The 23,285-nt window shown below is 38.2% G+C and overlaps 1 protein-coding gene across 4 annotated transcripts; it reads left to right on the top strand.

The window, feature by feature from the left end:
- Positions 1–779: 779 nt before the first annotated feature.
- IRAK4 (interleukin 1 receptor associated kinase 4) lies at positions 780–17,171 on the top strand. 4 transcript variants are annotated; one of them, XM_087814714.1, is made up of 12 exons: positions 780–853; positions 3,257–3,426; positions 5,584–5,729; positions 6,770–6,946; positions 7,594–7,754; positions 8,663–8,727; positions 10,254–10,368; positions 10,706–10,815; positions 12,735–12,918; positions 14,017–14,079; positions 15,742–15,900; positions 16,028–17,171. In XM_087814714.1, the coding sequence occupies exons 2-12, from the start codon at positions 3,266–3,268 to the stop codon at positions 16,061–16,063; spliced, it is 1,377 nt and encodes a 458-aa protein (XP_087670840.1). In that variant the 5' UTR covers positions 780–853; positions 3,257–3,265; the 3' UTR covers positions 16,064–17,171. The 4 variants fall into 4 exon arrangements, with proteins under 4 accessions (XP_087670840.1, XP_016056640.2, XP_016056642.2 ...); XM_016201154.2 differs by lacking the exons at positions 780–853; positions 5,584–5,729 and having other exon boundaries at positions 3,354–3,426; XM_016201156.2 differs by lacking the exons at positions 780–853; positions 3,257–3,426; positions 5,584–5,729 and adding an exon at positions 5,843–5,967.
- Positions 17,172–23,285: the final 6,114 nt, after the last annotated feature.

Here is a 23,285-nt window from a genome sequence, read left to right as displayed (position 1 = left end):
GGGGAGAACGTTTCAAAGAGGAATTTAATGATAAGCAATCATCTTAGTAAAACAGTGGCTCCCAGCCGGAGGAGGAGCTCGGCGGGCGCGTGCGGCGTCCCTCAGCCGCGGACCCGCCGACGCGGCGCGGGCGGAGGCGGGGTGGCAATTTCACACAGGGCGGGGGAGCTGCCAGTGCCGGCTGATCCTGGCAAGAGATCAGACATGGAGGAAGGCGGCGCCTTTCCCTCGTGCTCTTCACTAACTGCGAAAGCTCGGCGGGGCTCACTCCCACTTCCCACTCCTGTCACCCGGCCACCGAACAAAAATCTGCGGCCGCGTGGCCTCCGGCGCGTCCAAAAGGACCCCAGACACCGCCAGCATCTCCACTTGCTTCCCCTCCCCACAGCCGCCGGTCCCAAGGCGCGATTAGCCCACGTCGCCTCCTCTTGGGGGTGAAGGGTCGGGGCCCCCCAATGCCAGTCCCGTCATCGCCCCTACACAAGCCCGCGATCGCGCAGGAAGCCCGCCCCGTCTACCTCACGTCCCGGTGAAGGCATTACTCGGCCCTACGCCGCGCGCACGCCGGAAGACAAAATATTCAGCCTCCGACAGAGGCGTATTTAAAGGGGCAGGCTCCCATTTAAAGTGGCGCCTCACGCGAGACCTTGAATTTCTCACACTGTGGAGCCGCAGGAAGGCTCTAAAAGGAAGAGGAGGGCGGGACCGGACGGGGCTGGGGGCGGAGCCTCAGGGGTTGGGCCCGCCCCGCCCCGCCCCGCCCCGCCCCGCCCCTTCCCACTGCGCTGGTTCCTCAGCCGGAGCCCCAGCCCTGCTGGGTCCGGTCCGGCCCCCGGTCCCCGCGCTTGGCCAGGTAAGGGACTCCGACTGCGTGCGCCTCCTTCCCCGCACGTGGTTGGCGGTCCACGCCCCGGCCGCGGCCCTCCGCCCAAGGGTGGTGGAGGAACCGTTTCGGAAGGCAAATCGCCTTACCTTCCAAGTGGGAAAAGTTAGAGAGGCAGTGGGCTGCGCGGGCAGAGCCGCCCTGAATGAACGTCGGGCGGGTCGCTAGGGGTCAGAGGGCGAGGCGGCCCTGAGGGGGACCCTGGGGCGGAGAGAGGCGGCGCCCAGCCCGTGGCCGCGCCGGACCGCGCCCGCCGCTCCTCGGCCCCCGGCGGTGTGTTCCGCAGGCCCGTTTACGAAACGCCTTTCGTGAGAACCAGGAAACGCGGCCGCGCCGGGCGGAGGCGCTCGCGGCTGGAAGGCGCTGCGCCTCCGCACGATTCTGATTAGATTGTTTCTGCGGCTTCCGAGCGTCGGGGGGTGAGGAAGGCGGGAGGGGCTGTAAGGGCCAGATAGGCGCACTGTCGATGGGCAAGCGTACCCGGCAGCCTGGCAGCTGTGCTTGATCAAATGAGGCTGACGCCGTCTGGAAAGCGCAGCAATATTCTCAGACCTCTTATTTCTGCCCTCTTGGTAGACCCTCACCACTGTTCTAAAACTCTGTACATTTTTTTAAGTTAAAAATTGTGTTAATCTTTTATATATATATGTTTTATTGATTTCAGAGAGAGGAAGGGGGAGGGAGAGAGAGAAACATCAATGATGAGAGTCATTGATCCGCTGCCTCCTGCACGCCCCCTGCTGGGGACCGATCCCGCAACTCCTGGTTCATAGGTTGAGGCTCAACCCCTGAAAGATGCCAGCCAGGCTTCTTTTTAAAATGTGACATAAGAATAACTTCTGACATAAAATAATCATCACTACATTTTTTTGATCACCTATTATTGACAGGATTAGGTCCTTTGCATTTGCTGATTTAAAACCTAATAGCAACTCTTAGGTATTACCATCTCTGTTTTTCAGATGAAACCAAGGCCCAGTGGATTGAGTTATTGCCCTGGTAACAGTTGGAACCCAGGGCCATGCAACCTCAAAGTCCATCTTTCCTCCACCCCTCTACACTCTCTTCCTCTGATCAGAGATCTAATGAAGCACAGTCATAAAGCTTTATTAATTCATTTGATATGAATATATTCTTTTTTTTCAAATATATTTTTATTGATTTCAGAGAGGAAAGGAGAGGGAGAGAGAGATATAGAAACATCAATGATGAGAGAGTCGTCATAGATCGGCTGCCTCCTGCAGGCCCCCGACTGAGGATGGAGCCCGCAAGTTGTGCCCTGACCTGGAATCGAACCCGGATCACCTGGATCCTAGGTCGATGCTCAACCGCTGAGCCATGCCGGGCTGGTTTGAACTTATTTGTCTTGATTAATTAGAAGGAAGGGTAACCACCTGCTGAGAATGAGGGACCTGGAGATCAAATAAAACCACATATAGAGATGTAAAGGTGTGAAACAACCTCAAAGGACAATGAGTGAAGACAAGTAAAAGGATTAATGGAACTGTTGAAAGCCCTATGGAAAAGGAGTCCCCATAAATTTGTATTCACACCAATCTGCTCAATTGTTATCTAGTTTTTTTTACTTCTACCAAAGAGTGTTGCATAAATATTTAATAGAAATAAATACTGACTGATAAAACTATTTTAACTTGAAAAATAAATCTTACATTTATTTTATGTAAAATAAAATTAATGCATTTTATTCCTGAACATGTTCATAGGAATTTTTCTGAAAAAGTAAACTTTTTGCTCCTTTGTGTAAATTTCACTCAGAAAATGTCAGTGTCAGGGGAAAAAAAAAAAATCCTTTCATTTTTTAATTGATATTATAGGTGGAGTAAAAAAACAAGCTCAGAGGATAGATAAATAAATAAACCACAATTTTAATTTCTTAGGATATCAACTACAGACGACTCTTGAACAATGCAGGGGTTAGGGGCCGCTGACCCCTTTGCAGTTGAAAAACCATGTGTAATTTTTGTCTGCCCCCAAATTTAACTACTAATAACCTGCTATTGACAGGAAGCCTTACTGATAATATAAACAGTCAATTAACACATGTTACATTTTTCTATTATATACTGTGTTCTTACAACAAAGTAAGCTGAAAATAAAATGTTATTAAGACAATCGTAAGGAAGAGAAAATACATTTATAGTGTTTATTGAAAAAATCTGCATATAAGTGGACCTGCACAGTTCAAACCCGTGTTGTTCAAGGGTCGACTATAGTTGACTTCAGACTGTTCCTTTGTTATGGTGTAATCAGTTGCCAACAATTCATATGTTATAGCAAAGAGTGATATATAAGCTTACAGATGTCATCCCTAAAACTACTGTAAAATTTTAATGAGAATGTTTTATATTATAGGAATAGAAGATGAACAAACCCATAACACCATCAACATATGTGCGTTGCCTCAATGTTGGACTAATTAGAAAGCTGTCAGATTATATTGATCCTCAAGAAGGATGGAAGAAGCTAGCGGTAGCTATTAAAAAACCATCTGGTGATGATAGATACAATCAGTTTCACATAAGGTAACATATGAAATTCTTTTTCTTTTTAAAGTCTTACTTCACAATCTAGAATGATTAATAGGTATAAATGCTGTTTCATATTGCAGTTCAGAAAATAAACCTCCCTCCAGTGGAGATCATGGTAATAAGTAACCCCTTCTTTTTTTGCAATGTGTGTTTCATTCAGCTATGCTAATATTGTGATCTGGCAAATAAGTGTTTGGGTTAGAATCAAGATTCCTGCTTTTATTCTGTTTCTCTCTTTGGCAAGCTGAGGAGTAGAGTTAACAGCTGCTTCATACTGTCATTCCCAGTTTGAAGTAACATAAGAATATTATAAGAATTGCTGGCAAAATCCTGGAGCCTAAACTTCTGTGTGTGTGAATCTCTAATTTACTTTAACGGTGTATTTTGGGAATTCAAATTGACATTTCCTAGTAGCTTGTAAATGTATATACATTGATGAACAGAATTTTTAGGTCTTAGCCAGGATTTCTCAACACTATTTTCAGATAATTTCTATTTTTTCTCTGTCTTCATCTCTGCTTGATGTAGTGTAGACTATAAGTACAGATTTTATTTTAGTCAGTTATTTCAGCTCAAACCTATCCCAAAAATCTGTCTTTAGAAGCAAGAGGAAAAGAAATGTATTTGTGATTTTCAGCATTAACCTGATAAAGAACCTAAAACCATAGCTTACTCCAGGAAATGTTTCCTCATATGGAGGATGAACATCTTTAAACTGAAGCTTCAGTTAAAGTTTGACCGTCTATTTTTAAAGATAGTTTATTGATATTACTATGAAAAAGCTTTGGAGGATAGCTGAGGCAGTGGTGGTGAGGAGAAAAAGCCCTTTTTTGCAGAATAATTACAAATAATTATTGAAAGAAGGATAGAATTAGAAAGTTACCAATTTACAATCACCAGTGAGTAGTTAATTCATGCAGGGCTCATCATGGAGTGCTTAAAAACCACAAAGTAAAAGGTTATTGATGAACAAGACTAAACAAGATTTGAAAGTATTATCCACAGGGTACTTATGAAGCATAAAAGGGAAACAGAGAAATTTCTCTGTAAAAAGAGAAAAAATCTAAAGCACACCTTCTTAACCAAGTAATCAAACTTTGTCACCAGTAATAGTACAAACTGCCATTATGTGCCTCCATATGATACATACACGCACACACACACAGAGATGGAGATGGAGAGGGAGAGAGGGAGAGAGCACAGTCATGGCAAAATGTTATCAATTGGTCAGTTGGTGAATCTACATGAAGGGTAAATGGTTGTTTGTGGTATTACTTTTTCAACTTTTCTGTAGGTTTGAAATTTTTCAAAATAAAAAATTTGGAAGAAAAAGAGAAATGTTACTTTTCAAAGCTAATTTTTAAAGAAGTGGGAATGAAAAACTGATCTGCAGTTTAGTCAGTGGTTAGAGCATCAGCCCTCGGACTGAAGGGTCGTGGGTTCAGTTCCGGTCAAGGACACGTACCTCAGCTGCAAACTCGATCCCTGGCCCAGGAGGCAACCAATCAATGTGTGTCTCTCACATCAATGTTTCTCTCTCTCTCCCCACCCCTCCCTTCCACTCTCTCTAAAAAGTTAATGGAAAAAAATATCCTCAGGTGAGGATTAACAGACAGGAAAGAAATATAGTTATGATCAAAGGAATACTTCTCCAAGTTTACGTATATTCTATTTAAGCAGGCTGCTTTGTTAAAAATCATATGACTAGCAAAGTTAATACGTCATGTAGGGAAGTAATATAGCTTAGGTTGAGAGCACGCTCTTATGTCAAGTGAAATCTGAATTCGGAATCTCAATGTAGATACAGCTTATTGGCTGTGTGGTTGTGAGCTGGTTACTTTACTTCTCCGTGCCTTGCTTTCTCATTAGTAAATTAGTATGATATTTATAGCATCGTTCTGAAGTAAATGGTTCATATGTGTATGTCCTGTAGCCTACTGAGCAAATAGTAAGTGTTAATTTATATTATCATCACCTTCAGCATCTTTTTTCCTTCTGCCTATCTTTCCTATTTTCTGTAATTCTTGTTGGTTTTCTTATTGTCCCTTTAAGATTATAGGAGCTGCTGTTGGAGAAAGGGACGGGGGAATAATTCCTATTTTCATGTTAACTCTATTTACATACTAATTTTGTTTCTTTGTTGCTTTTAAGGAGATTTGAAGCATTACTTCAAGCTGGAAAAAGTCCCACTGGTGAATTACTGTTTGACTGGGGCACCACAAATTGCACAGTTGGTGATCTCGTGGATCTTTTGATCCAAAATGAGTTTTATGCCCCTGCGAGTCTTTTGCTACCAGGTAAACTGAGTGTGACTAGTGCATCAGCAGTGAGGGTGGAAAGGCAGTGGCAGAAATAGGACCATTTCTTCTTACTCTTACTTTTTTCTCATAGCAGATGAACCTGATATTTGAGACTCCTTTTCATTCTTTCAACCCTCCCCAACTCTTAACAAGTACCCCAGACATAGGGCACTGCAGACTTGCTTGCTGCTAAGGAGATGGAGGCTTCGTGATTGAGTCTGATCCCATCATTGAAGTAAGGTAGTTTGGTGCCAATAAGAAGTTTAGAAGGATGGGAATTTGTTTTTATTTGGGGGATTTGGGTATTTTTAGCTCTTGCTTTTTTTCCACCCCCCACTTCCACCCTAATGGGACTCTGTGGTCATGATTTCCCTACACTGTATTTTGGTAGGTTCGTGTTGCCTTCTTTATAACCTTACTTTTCCCCTTTGATGTCATTTACACCAGTGGTTCTCACCCTTCAGTGTGCATAAGAATCATCTGGGCTTGGCTGGGCGTGGCTCAGCAGTTGAGCATCAACCTAGGATCCAGGAGATCGAGGTTCAGTTCCCAGTCAGGGCACATGCCCAGGTTGCAGGCTCGATCCCCAGTTGGGGGCGTGCAGGAGGCAGCTGATCAATGACGACTCTCTCATCATTGATGTTTCTGTCTCTCTCTCTCCTTCTCCCTTCCTCTCTCTGAAATCAATAAAGATATATTTTAAAAAAATAAAATCATCTGGGATTTTGTAAACAGTTTCCTGGGCTCTATTACCAATATCATTATCAGAATTTTGGAATTGGGTTCAAGGTCTTTGTTTTTAAACAAGTACTTCAGTGCTTCTGATGCAGGTGGCTCATAGACCACATTTAGAAAACTCTACCTTGCCTGTTTTTAACAAAACAAAATTCTTAATAGGTAGCTTCTTATGTGTGCTGCAAGAATATGGGGCTGATGTGGAAAGTGGAATGATGTTAAATAAACCAAGTTCCTAGATTAACTTTTTCACAAACACTATTTCTATGGGAGGGCAACCTGTATCTTACTTCATTTGACAGATGCTGTTCCCAAAACTGTTAAAACACTGCCTTGTAAAGAAGCTGTAACAGTTGAGCAGAATCAGATGCCTCTCTGTGACAAAGACAGGGCATTTGTGATACCTGTGCTGAATCCTGAACAAAATTATATGCCACCTGACTCCTCAAGTCCAGAAAGCTTAGAAGTTAGCGATACACGTAAGTATCACTGGCACATAGTGCATTCCACTAGTGCAGCAATTTTCAACCAGTGTGCCGCAAGAATTTTTAAAACATGCAATACCTGACTGTTTAGTCAGGGGCACTGACCTCTTTTCCGTTAGGTTGTCAAATAAAAAAATGGCAACAGCCAACACAGCAATAGCCGGCCAGTGTGAATGAGTCAAAACTATACCTATTTTTTTTGGTCAGATCAGCAAAAAATATATTTTTTGGTGTGCTGCAGAATTTTAGTGATTAGTTTATGTGTGCCACGAGATGAACAAGGTTGAAAATCACTGCACTAGTAGTGTGTCATTAAGACCATTACTGCTAAAAATAAATTTCTCCTTTTTTGCACACTGGCAATAGCGCTTTCATAGGTTTTTCCCCTCCTGATTTATTAAGCACCGTCTTCATTGTGTAAGTCAGTGTGTTATCAGTGAGTAGAGGCAATAAGTAAATATTTATTTTGTAAAGAAAATAAGTGATTGAAATTTTTATTCAAAAATGGTTTTGCTCTCTCCCAGTGTGCCTAATACAAGTAATAAGTATTTAAATATAAAATATTTAATAAGAAAATGCTCAGACTATTAAAACTAATTTCTTTTTTATTGAATCACTTTTTTCCTTTATTGACATTGTAGGTTTTCACAGTTTTTCATTTTATGAATTAAAGGATGTCACAAATAACTTTGATGAACGACCCATTTCTGTCGGTGGCAACAAAGTGGGAGAGGGCGGATTTGGAGTTGTTTATAAAGGCTATGTGAACAACAGAACTGTGGCTGTGAAGAGGCTTGCGGCAGTAAGTTGCATTTTCAGTAATAAAATGATTTAAGGAAGAGTAACTTCCTAGTGTGCTATATAAGTTTTAAATTAATCTTTAGGAAATATATTATTTCAGTGCATATTTTCTTTAAATAAACATCATTTTAAGATGGTAGTTCTTAACACTTAAAAATCTGTTGAAAGCTGTGGGCCCTATCCCTACAAAAATGTAGTTATGCATACATACGTACAATTATACATACAATTATGGGAAACACAGAATAAAGTTGAGAAGCCCTGCTTTACACAGTGCTTCATGCATAATCAAGATTAAAATAAGATACTAAGAAAATTTTATAAAAATAACTTTCTTGTATTTTCTCATTTAAAAATAAAATGTACATTAAGAAAAAAATTGAAAAATTTCGTATCTGTATCCTTTGTTCCCATTCCTATTAGGGTATTCACCTTTTACTTACTGATTGTTATATTCTAAGTTTGTTGTTATATTCTAAAAATATCAATATAGTACATATTTATATGGTAAAGATAGTCATCCTCTTATATATGCTAAAAATACTTTTGAAGGTTTTATTTTTCCCTTTTTCCTTGAAATTATCATATGTTTTCTGCTCCATGGAATTTTTTTCAAAATGTTTATGCAGTGAAGTCTCATATTACTTTTTGCTCCCACAATAACTCAATGAGGTTTGTATGGTTATATGGTTTATAAGATTTTTTTCCTTCCCTAACCAGCCATCAGACCTGAAGCAGATCACTAATGTATCTGGTTCTTAGTAGTTGTTCTATAAAATGGGGACAATAATGCCTTACTATTTTAAGGAAAGAGGTGTTGGCCAATTGATCTCTTGAGCCATGTTGTATCGTTAGGAGCCTTAGTGTTATTGTATTGTGTTATATTGCATATTATTTTATTTTTGTCAGGTGGTTGACATTAGTACTGAAGAACTGAAACAACAGTTTGATCAAGAAATAAAAGTAATGGCAAAGTAAGTTTGTTTGGCAGTGTGGTGTAGTGGGAAAGAGCATGGCAAGGAGTGAGGGATCTGGTTTCTTACCCAGAGTGTGCCATGAACTAGTGGTAGTTTCAAATACATACAAATGAAATAAAGAGTTTAGATTAGAGGAATTGAAAGAACTTTGACTACAGTTCTATGACTAAACATACTTATATGCCTGTAAGTTAAACAGCAGTCATTACTTTAAATCATAGCAAAATTACATGGAATTTCAACATTCTTCCATTATCATGTTTTCTGCTCCCAGAATTTATGAGAGATAAATTGTAAAGATATAAAAAGTTTTAGAGATACAAATGACCTTGTAAGTTATGATAATTGATACTCCTACCAGCAATGTATTACAATTAAGTACCAATCTCTGGACCTTACTAGCAGAATGAAATAATAACCACATTTCTTAACTCTCTATCCATTCATTTTCTCATCTATAAAATGAGATAATAATAGTTCTTACTTCATTATGTTATTGTGAGGAATAAAGTAGGTAAAGTATTTATGATAGTGCCTTACATATAGTATAAACTCAGCAAATGTCATCTACTCATTTCTAAAATGTGCCAATTTGTTGGAACATGGAGCACTTGTCAGTTTAATTTGCACTTTATAAAATATTTTTGAGGTTAGACTGATTTCAAAGAAAAATCTGATTTGAAATAATGAAATGCCAGAACTATAGATCATTTTGAATAAACAAATGAGTAAACACTTGGATGGAATACTTATCATGTTCTAGGTACTTTTCTAGGCTCTCATATATTTGCTCATTTAATCCTCACAGCATCCATGTTACATAAGAGGTATTATTATCCGCATTGAGCATATAAATTTGCTGAGGCTCAGTAAGTTGTTAATTTGCTATAGTTCACATATCCAGGAGGTGGCAGAGCTGGGCTTTAAACTTAGCACTGAACACTGAACCCAGTTTTCTTTTGCTATATCACAGATGTCTGCAGTTTTGTTACACTTCAGCTCTCTTTAGTTTTTTTAAGCTCAAGTCATATAAAGAAACTCAAGTTAGGTTATAAGTAATCACATATGGTTAAATATCAAATGTGTAAATTAGATGTGATTAAAGGGCAGATCTTTGTAAATCAGTGCTTTGGATGTGTTAGAGCATTCTGAAAGGATTGTCATTCAGGTTTCAACAAGCTTCTTGAAATTTTGTTTGTGCTACAAGTGAAAAGTGTGCTAAACAAAGGTAAACATCAGCCTAGTCCTTAACCGAACTGTCATAAGTTCCAGTGGTCTGAATTATGGAGCTTTTACTGTAAAATAGAAAGGTTTTACTTCTTAGTTGGTCAGTATTGACTAAAAGGGGAATTGCTTGCAGAAAATTATAAACAGTTATAATAAACATATAAACATATATTATATAAAGCATATTATTTTCTTGTTCTTTTTTCTGTTAAAGCTCTATATTGAATAACTTCCAACCTACAGCTGAATACATGTGTGTATCATAATAATTTTGAGTGAGAAATTATTTGTCATAGGTGCCAACATGAAAATTTAGTAGAGCTACTTGGCTTCTCATGTGATGGAGATGACCTCTGCTTAGTATGTATTTACATGCCTAATGGTTCACTGCTAGACAGACTGTCTTGCTTGGTAAGATGTTTATTAGATTTTTGGCTTTCTATTTCTTTGTTGGATACTAATATTCACCTTGTGACAGGATCATTTAAACTGCATTAATCTTAATATTTTTCCTGCTCTATGAAAATTATGTAGTTGATATGTAAAAAGCTGGAGTGCCATTCTGTTAGGTGATAATCTAAAATGTAAAATATTAGTCAAGACTAGACTTTGAAGATGCTCTTATATGTTTTTATTGTCAAATGAGAAATGCTAATCCTCATTTAAAAGTTGCTTAGAAAAAATTTCTGTTATATATTTTCTGTAGGTATTTTTATCTTATTTTTAAATTTGTTTCTTACTTCATAAGGATGACACTCCACCACTTTCTTGGCACATGAGATGCAGGATTGCTCAGGGTGCAGCTAGTGGCATCAGTTTTTTACATGAAAACCATCAAATTCATAGAGATATTAAAAGGTAAATGCTACTTTGGAAAACTATCTTTAAAGACTATCTTGTTCTCTTTCTATTCAGGATTCACATGCATGTCTTAATCTAGAACACTTCCAGATTATAGGTGTCCTTTTTATCCCCAGCACTCTGCCTTTATTTAGACCCTCGCTATCTGTCCTTGACCTGATTACAAACCCTTCTGGTCAGCCTTTAACCTGTCTGTACCAGTTTTTCCCCCTTCACTACTACATTGCCAGGTTCTGGCCCTAAAAATCAAGCTCGGACACCAGTCTCTTGAAATGGGTCATATGCTTTTATGTTTTAATCACTATTACATGTTGCTCCATTTGCCTGAAATGCCTTTCTTTCTCTCATTTAACCATCAACTTTTAATAATCACTCAAGACTAAGCACGCTTTTCCTTGGAATTTTCTCATTTTTTCATTCGTGTCGTTGTTTTCTCTGCGTTTTGTACCTAATATCACCATTTTGGAGCACTTACTGGATTTTTTTTTTTTTTTTTAATATATCTTTATTGATTTCAGAGAGAGGAAAGGAGAGGGAGAGAGAGAGACAGAAACATCAATGATGAGAGAGTCATTGATTGCCTGCAGCCCGCAACCCGGGCATGTGCCCTGACCGGGAATCGAACCCCGATCGCCTGGATTCTAGGTCAACGCTCAACCACTGAGCCACGCCCGGCCGGGCCTTACTGGATTTTTTAAAATTACACATGGCCCTAGCCAGGTGACTCACTTGTTGCAGCATCCTCCCATACACCAAAATATTGCAGGTTCGATTCCTTTCCCAGTCAGGGCACATACCTAGGTTTCGGGTTCGATCCCCAGTTGGGCCTTGTAGGGGAGGCAACAGATTGATGTTTCTCTCTCACATTGATGCTTCTCTCTCTTGCTCTCACTCCCTCTCTCTTCTCGTCTCTCTCTTCCTCTAAAAGTCAATAAAAACATATCCTTGGGTAAGGATTTAAAAAAAAAAGTTATGCATGTATCTTTGTCATGGACAAGATTTACAGATTTCTCCGTGCCCAGCACTGAGCTTAAAACTAATACTTAGGGAGTCGTCAGTAAGTTTTGTGGAATGAAAGTATGAGTGTATGAGTGAATGCTTATAATGAATGAAGATCTTTTAGCTATAGTCCTTCTTCGAAAGATTTCAGATAGTACAAAAAAAAAGAATCAAGAAATGAATAATTGAGATATTTGGGTTGGAAATTTGATTTTAAATGAAGTTAGAAATGTTAGGAAAGGAATTAAGAATGGTGCTTTAGGAGACTTTAAGGGGAATGACTCTGTAATTAATTATTTGTGAAATAATGAAAATATCTCTTACTCATGTGAACAGCATTATTTCATTTTTATTCTCCTAAAATTTTTCCTCCAGAAACAAAAAGAACACAGTCATTTCTTTTATCTGAAAATCTAGATTTGTTTACTCAAATTTCAGGCATTTATGATGTATATTTATAACATGGTATACTCTGTAAATACATACATACATTCTTACACCTATTTAAGGAACCATTTGACTTGCCTGAAAAGGACCTGGAGAGTATTACACTAAGCGAAGTAAGCCAGTCAGAGAAAGACAAATACCATATGATCTCACTAATATGTGGAATCTAATGAACAAAATAAGCTGACAGACAAAATAGAACCAGAGGCATGGATACAGGGAACAGACTCATGGGTGCCAGAGGCAAGTGGGTGGAGGTGACTGGATAAAGAAGGTGAAGGGATTAGCTAAAGAACATATTTGCATGCGCCATGGACACGCACAATGCGGTAGTGTGGTGAAGGCCAAGGGAGGTGGAGGTGAGGATGGAGGTAGGCAAAGGCGGGGAAAATGGGGGACATCTGCAATAGTGTCAGCATTAAAAATGTTTAATAAAAAAATTTTTCTCTCTAAACTTTACATTTTTTCAGCGCAAATATCTTACTAGATGAAGACTTTACAGCCAAAATATCTGACTTTGGGCTTGCACGAGCTTCTGAGAAGTTTTCCCAGACAGTCATGACCAGCAGAATAATGGGAACAACAGCTTATATGGCACCTGAAGCTCTGCGAGGAGAAATAACACCCAAATCTGATATCTACAGCTTTGGTGTGGTAAGTTTCATGCATATATAATTGGTAACAATAATCATGCTGGTAATAGTTATGAAATTGAAGTAGAATATTTTGAATACACCTATCTTGTTTAGCTCTCTAACTTGTTCACTTTAACCTCTAGTTGAATGAGAAAGTTATAAAAATTTCTCCAACTTTGTAAAGTTTGATATTAATTTCTGAAATTACTGCAAGAAATGATTTTTTGGGCCACACTGTCCTTATGAATTAGTATGAAACTTAAATCAGTGCATAAAATAAATAATATCATACAGTATATACACTTTAGTGTCATTTTTTTAACCTTTTTTAAAAAAAAAAAAAATATGTCTTTATTTCAGAGAGAGGAAGGGAGAGGGAGAGAGAGATAGAAACATCAATGATGAGAGAGTCATTGATCAGCTGCTTCCTGCACGTCCCCGACTGGGGATCGAGCCCACAACCCAGGCATGTGCCCTGACCGGGAATCGAACCTCGATCTCCTGGATCCTAGGTTGATGCTCAACCACTGAGCCACGCCAGCTGGGCATTAGTATCATATTTTAGAAACGAAAATATGTTTTAAAGAAAATGCCCTTTGGCATCCTCTGATCTACCAGACTGTTTCTGATAACTTTTATGATGGATTAAGGAGTGAGTGGGGTTGGTTGGACAAATTGGGTGCTGCTTCATCTTATTTTTTCATGTGTATTTTATATATGGAAAGCTAAGTTCATAGCACTGCGAACATAAGGCAGAGGGTTGTAGGATATGCCTAAAGTTTAGAAAATAATATTCTCCTAAGAGCCAGAAGAAATTATTCTTGTGAAGAATTCCCTGTAAAACAGGAAAAGGAGTGTCCAGGATACATGCTGAGTGGGCTGATTGCTTAGTAAATTACCAGTAGAAAGAACTGCTTGTGGGGGTGGGTGGAGTCACAGTGAAGGAAGGGTGGTGAGAAATGACCACAGCTCATGTTCTTTCTGCTTTCATGCCTAAAAGACATAGTGCAGTTCGTGGAAATGATTAATCAGATTTCATAATCAAGATTCCTATTCCTTCTCATTTCTATGTTACATTAAGTGTTACATTAATGGAGTTGCTATTTTTTCCTCCTAGGTTTTACTAGAAATAATAACTGGACTTCCAGCGGTGGATGAACACCGGGAACCTCAGTTATTGGTAATTTTTTCCAGTCCTTTTCTCTTTGTATTTATAATCCAAATTTATATGGGTAAATTTGGCATCTAGAAATGTCATTTTCTCTTGGCAATTACATAGTGGCATATGGAAAGGGCATCAAATATTTCTAATCTCAGCTCTGCCGTGAAATATTTGTGAAGCTTGGAAAAGTCACTTATGTATTTCGTATTCTGGTTTCTTTTTGGGTAAATCATAATAGAGCTATATGATTTCTGAGGTCATCTCCAGTATTTGGGTATGGATTGAATTATACAGAGAAAATGTATAGATTAATAATATAGGAAGACAGTGAAAAACAGTGTTTTACTACCTTACATCTTATATTTTTAAAGCAAGGCACACCTGTCTAAGGCCTAATATTTTCCACCCATTCACCTGAGACTTTTTCCTCCATAATGTTATAAAAGCCTCAAGATCTTGTTTTGGATAAAGATGAAATACAAAAACACATGGAATCCATCTCAGTCGCAAGTTTTGTGCATCCTCATATAACAGTGAAAATCATAATACTTCAAGGAAGATTAAACTCTGACTTATTCTTCAAGTTTGAATGCAGTATGACTATAAAGTAATAAGATTTTAATACAAGTGTATCTAAAAGAGAAGGGCCTGTTAAAGAACCCATATATCACTATATTCTGCCATTACTCAAATACTTTCAAAATGTATCTTTGGGAAGAGTTCCTGGAGAGTTTACAGTCAACCTCACATAAGTAGCCTTTGCCATCTGTATTAGTTTCCTTAAAAACAGTTACCACAAACTGAAGCTTTAAGTCACAAAAATGTATTCTCACAGTTCCAGAAGCCAGAGTCTGGAATCAAGGTTTTGTCAGGGCTCCAGGACATCTGCAGGCTCTAGGGGAGAATCTCCCCTCTTCCAGTCCCTGGTGCCTGTTGGCATCCTTGGCTTGTAGCCACATCACTCCAGTTTCTGCCTCTGCGATCACACTGTCTTTTCCCCTGTGTCTGTTTTCCTCTCTTCATTTCTCTTATACAGATGCTTGTCATTGGATTTGGGGCCCACCTGGGTAACTGAATTACATCTACAAAGACTTTTTCCTCCAAATAAAGCCACACTCACAGGTTCTGGGGATTAGGACGTGGACATATCTTTTTGGGGCCACCACTCAACCCAATATATCATCCTAGTCCTGTGCCTCTCTCCTCATTCATTATGTTTTCCTCCCGGCCCTGCCCCCTTTTCCTCCTTCCTCTGGCCTTTGATTCAACAGTTTGCGTACCCTCAGAGAAGTTTGAGTGTACAGGGACAGGAGTCTGTTTTCAGAAGTTGGAACTGTGTTGCCAGGAGCAGATCGAGAAGCAGACCACCCTGTGCTGGCAGCCCAGTAAATGCTGCTAATGGGAGCACGACAGCAATTAGCTCAGTAACATAAATACAAAAATTAGACGGCAAATGAAAAGTACCTGGGAGGCGTGTGTGTATGTATGTATATATGTGTGTATGTATAAATAAATAAATTAGGTTTCTTCTGTATGTCTTCAATTCTTAATAAGGTTATAAAAGTACACAGTAAAATAAGAGTACATGTTATTAAGAAGTAGATTAAATAATTAACATTTATGGTCTGATTTTTTTCACTTTCATTTGAAACTCTTAAAGTTTTAACACTTGTTTTAAAGCTAGATATTAAAGAAGAAATTGAAGATGAAGAAAAGACAATTGAAGATTATATTGATAAGAAGATGAGCGACATTGACTTAACTTCCATTGAAACTATGTACTCTGTTGCCAGTCAGTGTCTGAATGAAAAGAAAAATAAGAGACCAGACATTAAGAAGGTACTAATTTTTTACACTTATTTATAAAGTGAAGGAGGTGGGGTTTGTCATTTTTTCCCTAAGTGTACACTTCAAACCAACTGTTTAATGCGGCTCTTTTTGTTTTTTCTGTCTTTCTTTATAAAAGGTCCAACAGCTGCTGCAAGAAATGACAGCTTCTTAAAACTTCAGTAGAACAGACTCTTGGCTTTTTTATATACAGCTATCAAAACCATTTTTTAAACTAAATGTTTTGGATAAACATTCTTTTTTACCTTTAACAAGGAAGCATGGTGTGGTGCGGTGGTTACTAATGTGTATGTAGAAACCTCAACATATAGAACAGAAGGAGAGCTGCCATATCAACACTTAGCCCTACCTTCTTAGTTCTTGCAGTAATCCCTGAGAAGACATCTTGGAACCTCAGCAAACACAATTTGAAAACGACAGGATTAGCAAAAAAGAGGACAACTATAGAATCAAAAGACCCTGGGCTAAGGCCCAACTCCACTGCTAATTTTCTGTAAAGCTATGGCAATCTCTTAGCTGCTTTGAACCTTGGTTTTTTTCACCTGTAACATTGGACTAATACCTACTGTGCCTCTCTGACTGGTAGTCATGAAAATCAAAGGATGCGGAATGTTTACAAGTATATTTTGTAACTTATAAAGTGATATAAAATTTAAAGTTTATATAGATGATTATAAATTTTTTTACAGTCATTTGTTTATAGGGTCATGTTCACAGTGTGCTGTTTTAAGCAATTACTCACTACAAGCCAAACATTCCCAGATGATACTCTAATGATATGAACATAATTAGATTATATTATGCAGCAAAGTTGATGTAATTTTGCAGATGCAGTTAAGGTTCCTAATTAGCTGACTTTGAGTATCAACACAGAGACTGGGCTGGGTGGGCCTGACCTAATAAGGTGAGCTCCTGCAAGAAGTCTGAGCTTCTCCTGTGGGCCTTGAAGAAGGAAGCTACCATCTTGTAAAAAGGTCACATTGGCTAAGACCTAAGGCTGGCCTCTTAGGTTTTAGCTACTTTCTGGCTGTCAGCCAGCAAGAAAAACTGGGACCTCGGATGCATAACCACAAGCATCTGAATTCTTCTAACAGCCTCAATTAGCTTAGAAGAGTACTGCAGACTTCAGATGATACCATAGCCCCAGATGACACCTAAATTTCAGCTTTGTGAGACTCTTAGTAGTGAATCTAGCTGAGCTGTGCCTGTATTTCCGACATAAAGAACTGTGACATAATAAATGAGTTGCTATAAGCCACTAAGTAAGTTTGTGGTAAGTTATTATGCAGCGATATAAAATGGCCATAGGTCTCAGCCATTCATACATAGTCTTCTTATTCTTTCCAAATAAGCATATAGCCCAGCTGGCATTGCTCAGTGGTTGAGCGTCAACCTATGAACCAGGAGGTCACTGTGCAGCCTCCATCCCCAGCCAGGGGGCGTGCAGGAGGCAGCCAATCAATGACTCTCATCATTGATGTTTCTATCTCTCCCTCTCCCTTTCTCTCTCTGAAATCAATAAAAACATATTTTAAAAAATAAGCATATATTTTATTTTTTCCAGCTTTATTGTAGTATACTTGACAAATAAAAATTATATATACTTAAGGTATTTAACATGATGGCTTAATATATGTATAAATTATGAAATGATTACCATAATCAAGGTAATAAATAAATCCATTACCCTACGTAGTTACCGTTTTGTGGTTTGTCAGGTTTTTTTGTATGGTGAGAACACTTAAAAACTACTCACTTAGCAAATTTCAAGGATACAATAGTATTATTAATTATAATCACCATGGTGGACATTTGATCCCAAGAACTTATAACAGAAAGTTTATACCCTTTGACCAACCTCTCTCCAGACTCTTTCAAAGTTTGTACTATTCCTCTACAAGATAGGAATAGCTTTTTAATCATTCAAGTTCTGGTCTCAGAAATAGTCAGTATGGAGACAATGGCAGTAAATTGCAAAAATACATGCTAATATTTTATTCCTCTGATGAAATTAGGGAAAATCATCTTATGAAATGCTCTCACTTAAAACAATAATTAATAAATTCAACAAATATTTTGTTGTTTTCTATGGTTCAGGCAGTTATAAAAACAATGGATAAATCCAAAACCCTTGTTCTCAAGGAGCTTGTCAGAAGTAAGTGTTCACAGGGAGATGCTATAATATATAGGGTGTCCCCAAAAAATGTATACACACTTTGAATGATTATAAAGTGTATATTAACATACAGTTGATTTTCAAAATTTAAAAGAATCTACAGAAATGAGTAGTTTTTTTTGTCAATGCCTGTTTTCAAAAATGACCCTTCTGTCAAGGCACTGCTGATAACATGAAGCCACATCAAGAATCATTTCGTTCAGTATTTGTGTGCCCTCAATTCATCAACTGTTGCAGTTTTGTATCATAAACTTTTATCTTTTATGCAACCCCATACAAAAAAGTCTAGTGGCACTTTAGGATAAATTTTCTTTGTTCGAAGTTTAGTCTAGCTTCACCGATTATTTTAAATCAGTTAAACCTGAAAAAGAGTGAAAATTAAGTGAGTTGTCAGCTGTTAAAGTGTGTATACATTTTGGGGGGACACCTATATAAGTAAATAAGTAAAACAATATCAGGTGGTGAAAAGTGTTAGGAAACATTAAAACTATGTGTTGTGACAGAGGGATTCCCTTGGCTGAGAAGTTTTAACAACACCCAAGCTCAAAAAAAAAAAAAAAAAGGCTACGGGTATACAGTCTCAGGAATGACTAGAATATACTTGAACTTAGCAAAATGAAACAAAACTGAATCAAGTTCTATTTGTGTGTTGCTGGTGTTATCAGAGGCCTTTAGGTCAGCAGTGAGCCAAGAATACGACTTTGTCATAATGTTTCGACTACTCTCCTGGGAAAGGAGTATTGTGTTCCAGATGATGTCAGATATTTTCCCCTACTGGCTATTTACGCATCCAAGTAGTCTGATGAAGATTTTGATGAAGGTCATCTGATCTGTTTTCCTTGCACTGAACTCCATGCTTATCTAGCAGCTTTTTTATTTTGATTTCTTATTTCTTGCCTGGATTTCCCTTTTAGAAGATAATGCAGAGTAACGAAGACTATTACAACTACAAATCAGTTTCTATTGCAGAGTGTCTTTTTATGATTAAAATTACATTTAACTACATTAATATGATTTAAAATTACATTCTGGTTTATACCTAAGTCTTTGGAAGTTTAGCACAAATTAAATCTTCAGAAACTGATCATCTCGGGCTGTCCTGCAACACTGAAATCCAAACCCTAGACTGTCTGTGATCCTTTCTCCTGCTACAGCCATTTTAATAGCCAGATGGCAACTTCACCTCTTTTAAGAATTAAAAAGTACCTAATGCTACAGTGGTAATAATTTTACAATATATAAGTGTATCAAATCAACACATTGTACACCTTAAACTGTTGTACCCCTTAAACTTATGCAATGTTGTATGTCAATCACATCTCAATAAAGCTGGGGGAGGGGATTAAAAAGTTAAACGGTCTACATCCTTAGCTCCTCATCCCCTTTATAAAATGTCTTTTAAAAATGAAACAACTTTTATTATAAAGAGATGCGTATCTCCATCATGTATTTTAGAGGAAGACTAGCAACCATCTTTATGATAACAGAGTTTGACTATCATAAGTTAGTGTCCTTAAAATTTTTGAAAAGCTGACCAGTAGCTGTTTAAAAACAAAACAAAATGAAAACAAAACAAAAAAAGCCTTCAATATCTCTTAGCCATTAGTGGCTTTCTTTGGTAAAATATTCTTAAATCAATTCATAAGTTAGAGGAGGGAACATGCTATAGCTTACTGTTAAACATATTAGGAAGTTTTGCTATACAGCATTCTTTTTTGGCCAAGAAAGATCAATAATAACATCTGCCTTTGAATATTCAGGCCTGGCAAATGGCAAAGGAGCTCTGAAAATTCACTTCGCCGTGAAAACAATGAAAAGGCTGGCAAAAATGGTCAGAATTGACTTTTCAGAACTGGAAATTCACTAAAGGCTTGCAGAAACCCAGAAAACATTTATTCAAGAAAAACAGCTGAATCTCAGTAAGAGCAAGCTTTGCGGCGTATTAGCTTACCCTTGTCTCTCACTTCTTGCTCCCTAGCTCAGCGGTAGCCTTGAAAAATAACAGCCCACATTCTTGGTACCAGAGGAAGCAGAACAGAGCTGGAACTTTTTCAAAGCCGTATTCTGAAAGAAGTGTAATTATTTGATCTCTCTGGTGGTTCCCTGGAAGACCCCATTCAAAGGCTTATCTTTATTTGACCTGACTAAAGCTCACCTAGTGCTAAAAGCCTCTCTGCGGAGTCACTTGTCAAAAACATTTACTGGCAAATATTTTAATCACAGCTGCCTGAGGTGATAAATAACAGTTGGCACAAACAATAAGCTAACCGAAAAGCTTAAAAGAAAAAGCTGAGGAACAAGATATCCATTATGGCTTTGAAAATCTCCAACAGATTCCTGAGAACCTAGAAAGCCATATACGTGTGTAAGGCCATGCACAAGCTCAAAATAAAAAAGACCTGAGAAGGTCCTAAGCTTTACCCTCTGGCTGACCTTCAGGCTCTGTACAAGCAAGAAGTAAAGACTAAAGCAGAATCTATAGTGCTGTGGAAGGTGTCTCAACATGTATACAGAGCCTCTTGCAAATACTGGGAGGTTTATTGGTTACAGATGTTTAAGGAAATCTGTCCATTCATTAGGTGATGACTAACCTGAGTAGAGATTTCAGTGGCCACATATCATGAAGAATACAGACCTTACAGAATTAGTTTACTAATTCTTGTTTATTTAAGTCACTAAATAAACAGCAACTAAAACAATTAGCAGCCACAGCAAACCTTGGAGAGGGAGCAGAGTTTGATTTCCAGAATTGCCATATTATACTTTTTAAATGCTGTTTTCAACAAAAATGGCATGCAAAGAAATGACAAAGTATGTCCCATACCCAGAAAAAAAATCAATAGAAACTACCTGAGGAAGCCCAGATGTTGTACTTACTAGACAAAGACTTTAAATCAGCTATTTTAAACATGTTCAAGGAGCTAAAGGAAATAATGTCTAAAGAACTAAAGGAAAGTATGAGAATAATATCTTACCAAATAGAGAATAGAGATGAATTATAAAAAGGAACCAAATAGAAACCCTGAAGTTGAAAATTACAATAACAGGAATGAAAAATTCACAAGAGCAGCTCATCAGCAGATTTGAGCAAACAAACCAACCAAGAGAATCAACAAGCTTAAAGATAAATCAGTCGAGGAATAGAAAGAAAAAATAAAGAAAAATAAGCAGGTCCTCTGAGACCTGTGGAACACTTTCAAAGTTACCAACAACGTATAATGGAAGTCCCAGAAGGAGAGGCAAGAAAGTGCTAGAAAGAGTTTTTGAAGACAGAATGGCCTAAAACTTCCCAAATATGATGAAAAACATTAATCTATGCATCTAAGAAAGTAACAACTGATAGTAGGATCAACTTAAAGACATCCACTCCTAGACACATCATGAAGACAATCTTGAAAGCAGAAGAAAGAAGAGTCTCAGCAAGTATAAGGGATCCTCAATAACATCAATAGCTGATTTTTCATCAGATGCCATGGAGACTAGAAGCAATAATATGATATATTCAAAGTGCTAAAAGAAAAAGAATGTCAACTAGCCATTCTATATAGAAACAAAGTTTCTGTATACTACTGAAATTAAGTTGGCACAAGTTAAGGTGTGATTCCCACGGCACCACTAAGAAAATTACCTAAATAATATGGTAACAGTAATGATAGGAAATTAAAATATCACACAAGAATATATCTATTTAACACAAAAAAAAGCAGTCATGGAGGAAATGAGAAACAAAAATGACATAATACATATAGAAAATAAATAGCAAAATGGCAGATGTAAATCCTACCTTCTCAGTAATTACATAAATGTAAATGGACTAAACTCTCCAATTAAACAGCAGATTGGAAAATGGATAAAGAATGCATAATCCAACTATATTCTGTCTGCAAGAGACACACTTTAAAGGATGTGAATATATTGACAGTAAATGGATGGAAAAAGATATACCATGCAAATAGTAGCCAGAGAAGAGTTGGTCAGCTAACTGTAGACAGTGAAAAATGATTGCTATTGTTTTAAACCACTACATTTTGGGGGTACTTTGTTATACATTAGCAACGCGTAACTGATTCAGTCATTTAGCCAGAAAGTGGCAGTGTCACACCCATACATGCACAAATATAGATATGACCCATGTTATCTTATCCATACAGCTTGGTAATAGGAAAAAATTTAACCTGTTAATGGCTTGCCTCTTCACTTTATGCATGCAGAATTCTATAAGGCACTAACTAGGGCTGGCTGAATCCTAGCAAGTACAAATTGTGGTGGATCAGCACTGGCAGTTGAGTAGAGGCTGGTCTTGGTCTTTGCAGAATGAGGATCTCTATTGGGACACTTGATCAGGAAGGAGTCAATACTGGAGTCTTCTGTGGTGGAAACCATGGTTCTCGGAGGGCAAGAGGCTCTGTCAATGCTTGTGCCATTTGCCCTAGCCAGAAACAGTGATGGAGGCCAGAGCCTCTGCGCTGCACCTACCACTGCTGGAAAAGTGCTCCTTTCTCCGCTGTTCAAGGAAACGGTAAATCTTTTTTTTATTCAGTCAACAAATAAAATATCCAGTTACACACTGTCCTAGGGCTGAGTATGCACCAGTGAATGAAACCAAGTCCCTTTCCCCATTGACCGTCTGTTTTAGAGGGGACAAACAATACATACATATGTAAAGGAAGACCTAAAAGGACACTTGAGCGGAGAGCTTCATTAAGTGAGGAAGACACGCTGATATTGAGAGTGCTGTTCCAGTGTGGGAAACAACACTCTCAATGTTCCTGAGGCAGCAATGTGTTCGGTCCTTTAGAGATACAGCAAATAGCTGAGGTGGAGCAGACCAACAGAGGAGAGTGGGCTGTCATGCAGAAGCTAGTGGGCAACAGGACCAGATTTTAGTCTGTATGTCAGCACGAATCAAAACCACTATACACCAGTACATAGTAATACTCATGAAGTCTGACTGAATGGGAGGAAAAAATTTTACTCAATTTACATCATTTAATGCAAACTGTACCCAGTTGTGGCTACACATGAATTATTTGTGGAACTGATTCCTGGGCCCACCTAATGTATCGAAATCTCTGGATATGAAGCCCCAGAACCAGCATTTCTTGTAATGTATGGCTGTGCAGTATACGCAAAGAAAATGTGAGAAAGGATACACCCAACTACAATATGCACCTCAGGTACATTATTTTAGTTCTGAGTA

This window comes from Miniopterus natalensis, chromosome 2 (assembly GCF_054644295.1).
Source record: "Miniopterus natalensis isolate mMinNat1 chromosome 2, mMinNat1.hap1, whole genome shotgun sequence".
In the NCBI taxonomy this organism is placed as follows: Eukaryota; Metazoa; Chordata; class Mammalia; order Chiroptera; family Miniopteridae; genus Miniopterus; species Miniopterus natalensis.
This window is presented reverse-complemented; position numbering and strand designations above follow the sequence as displayed.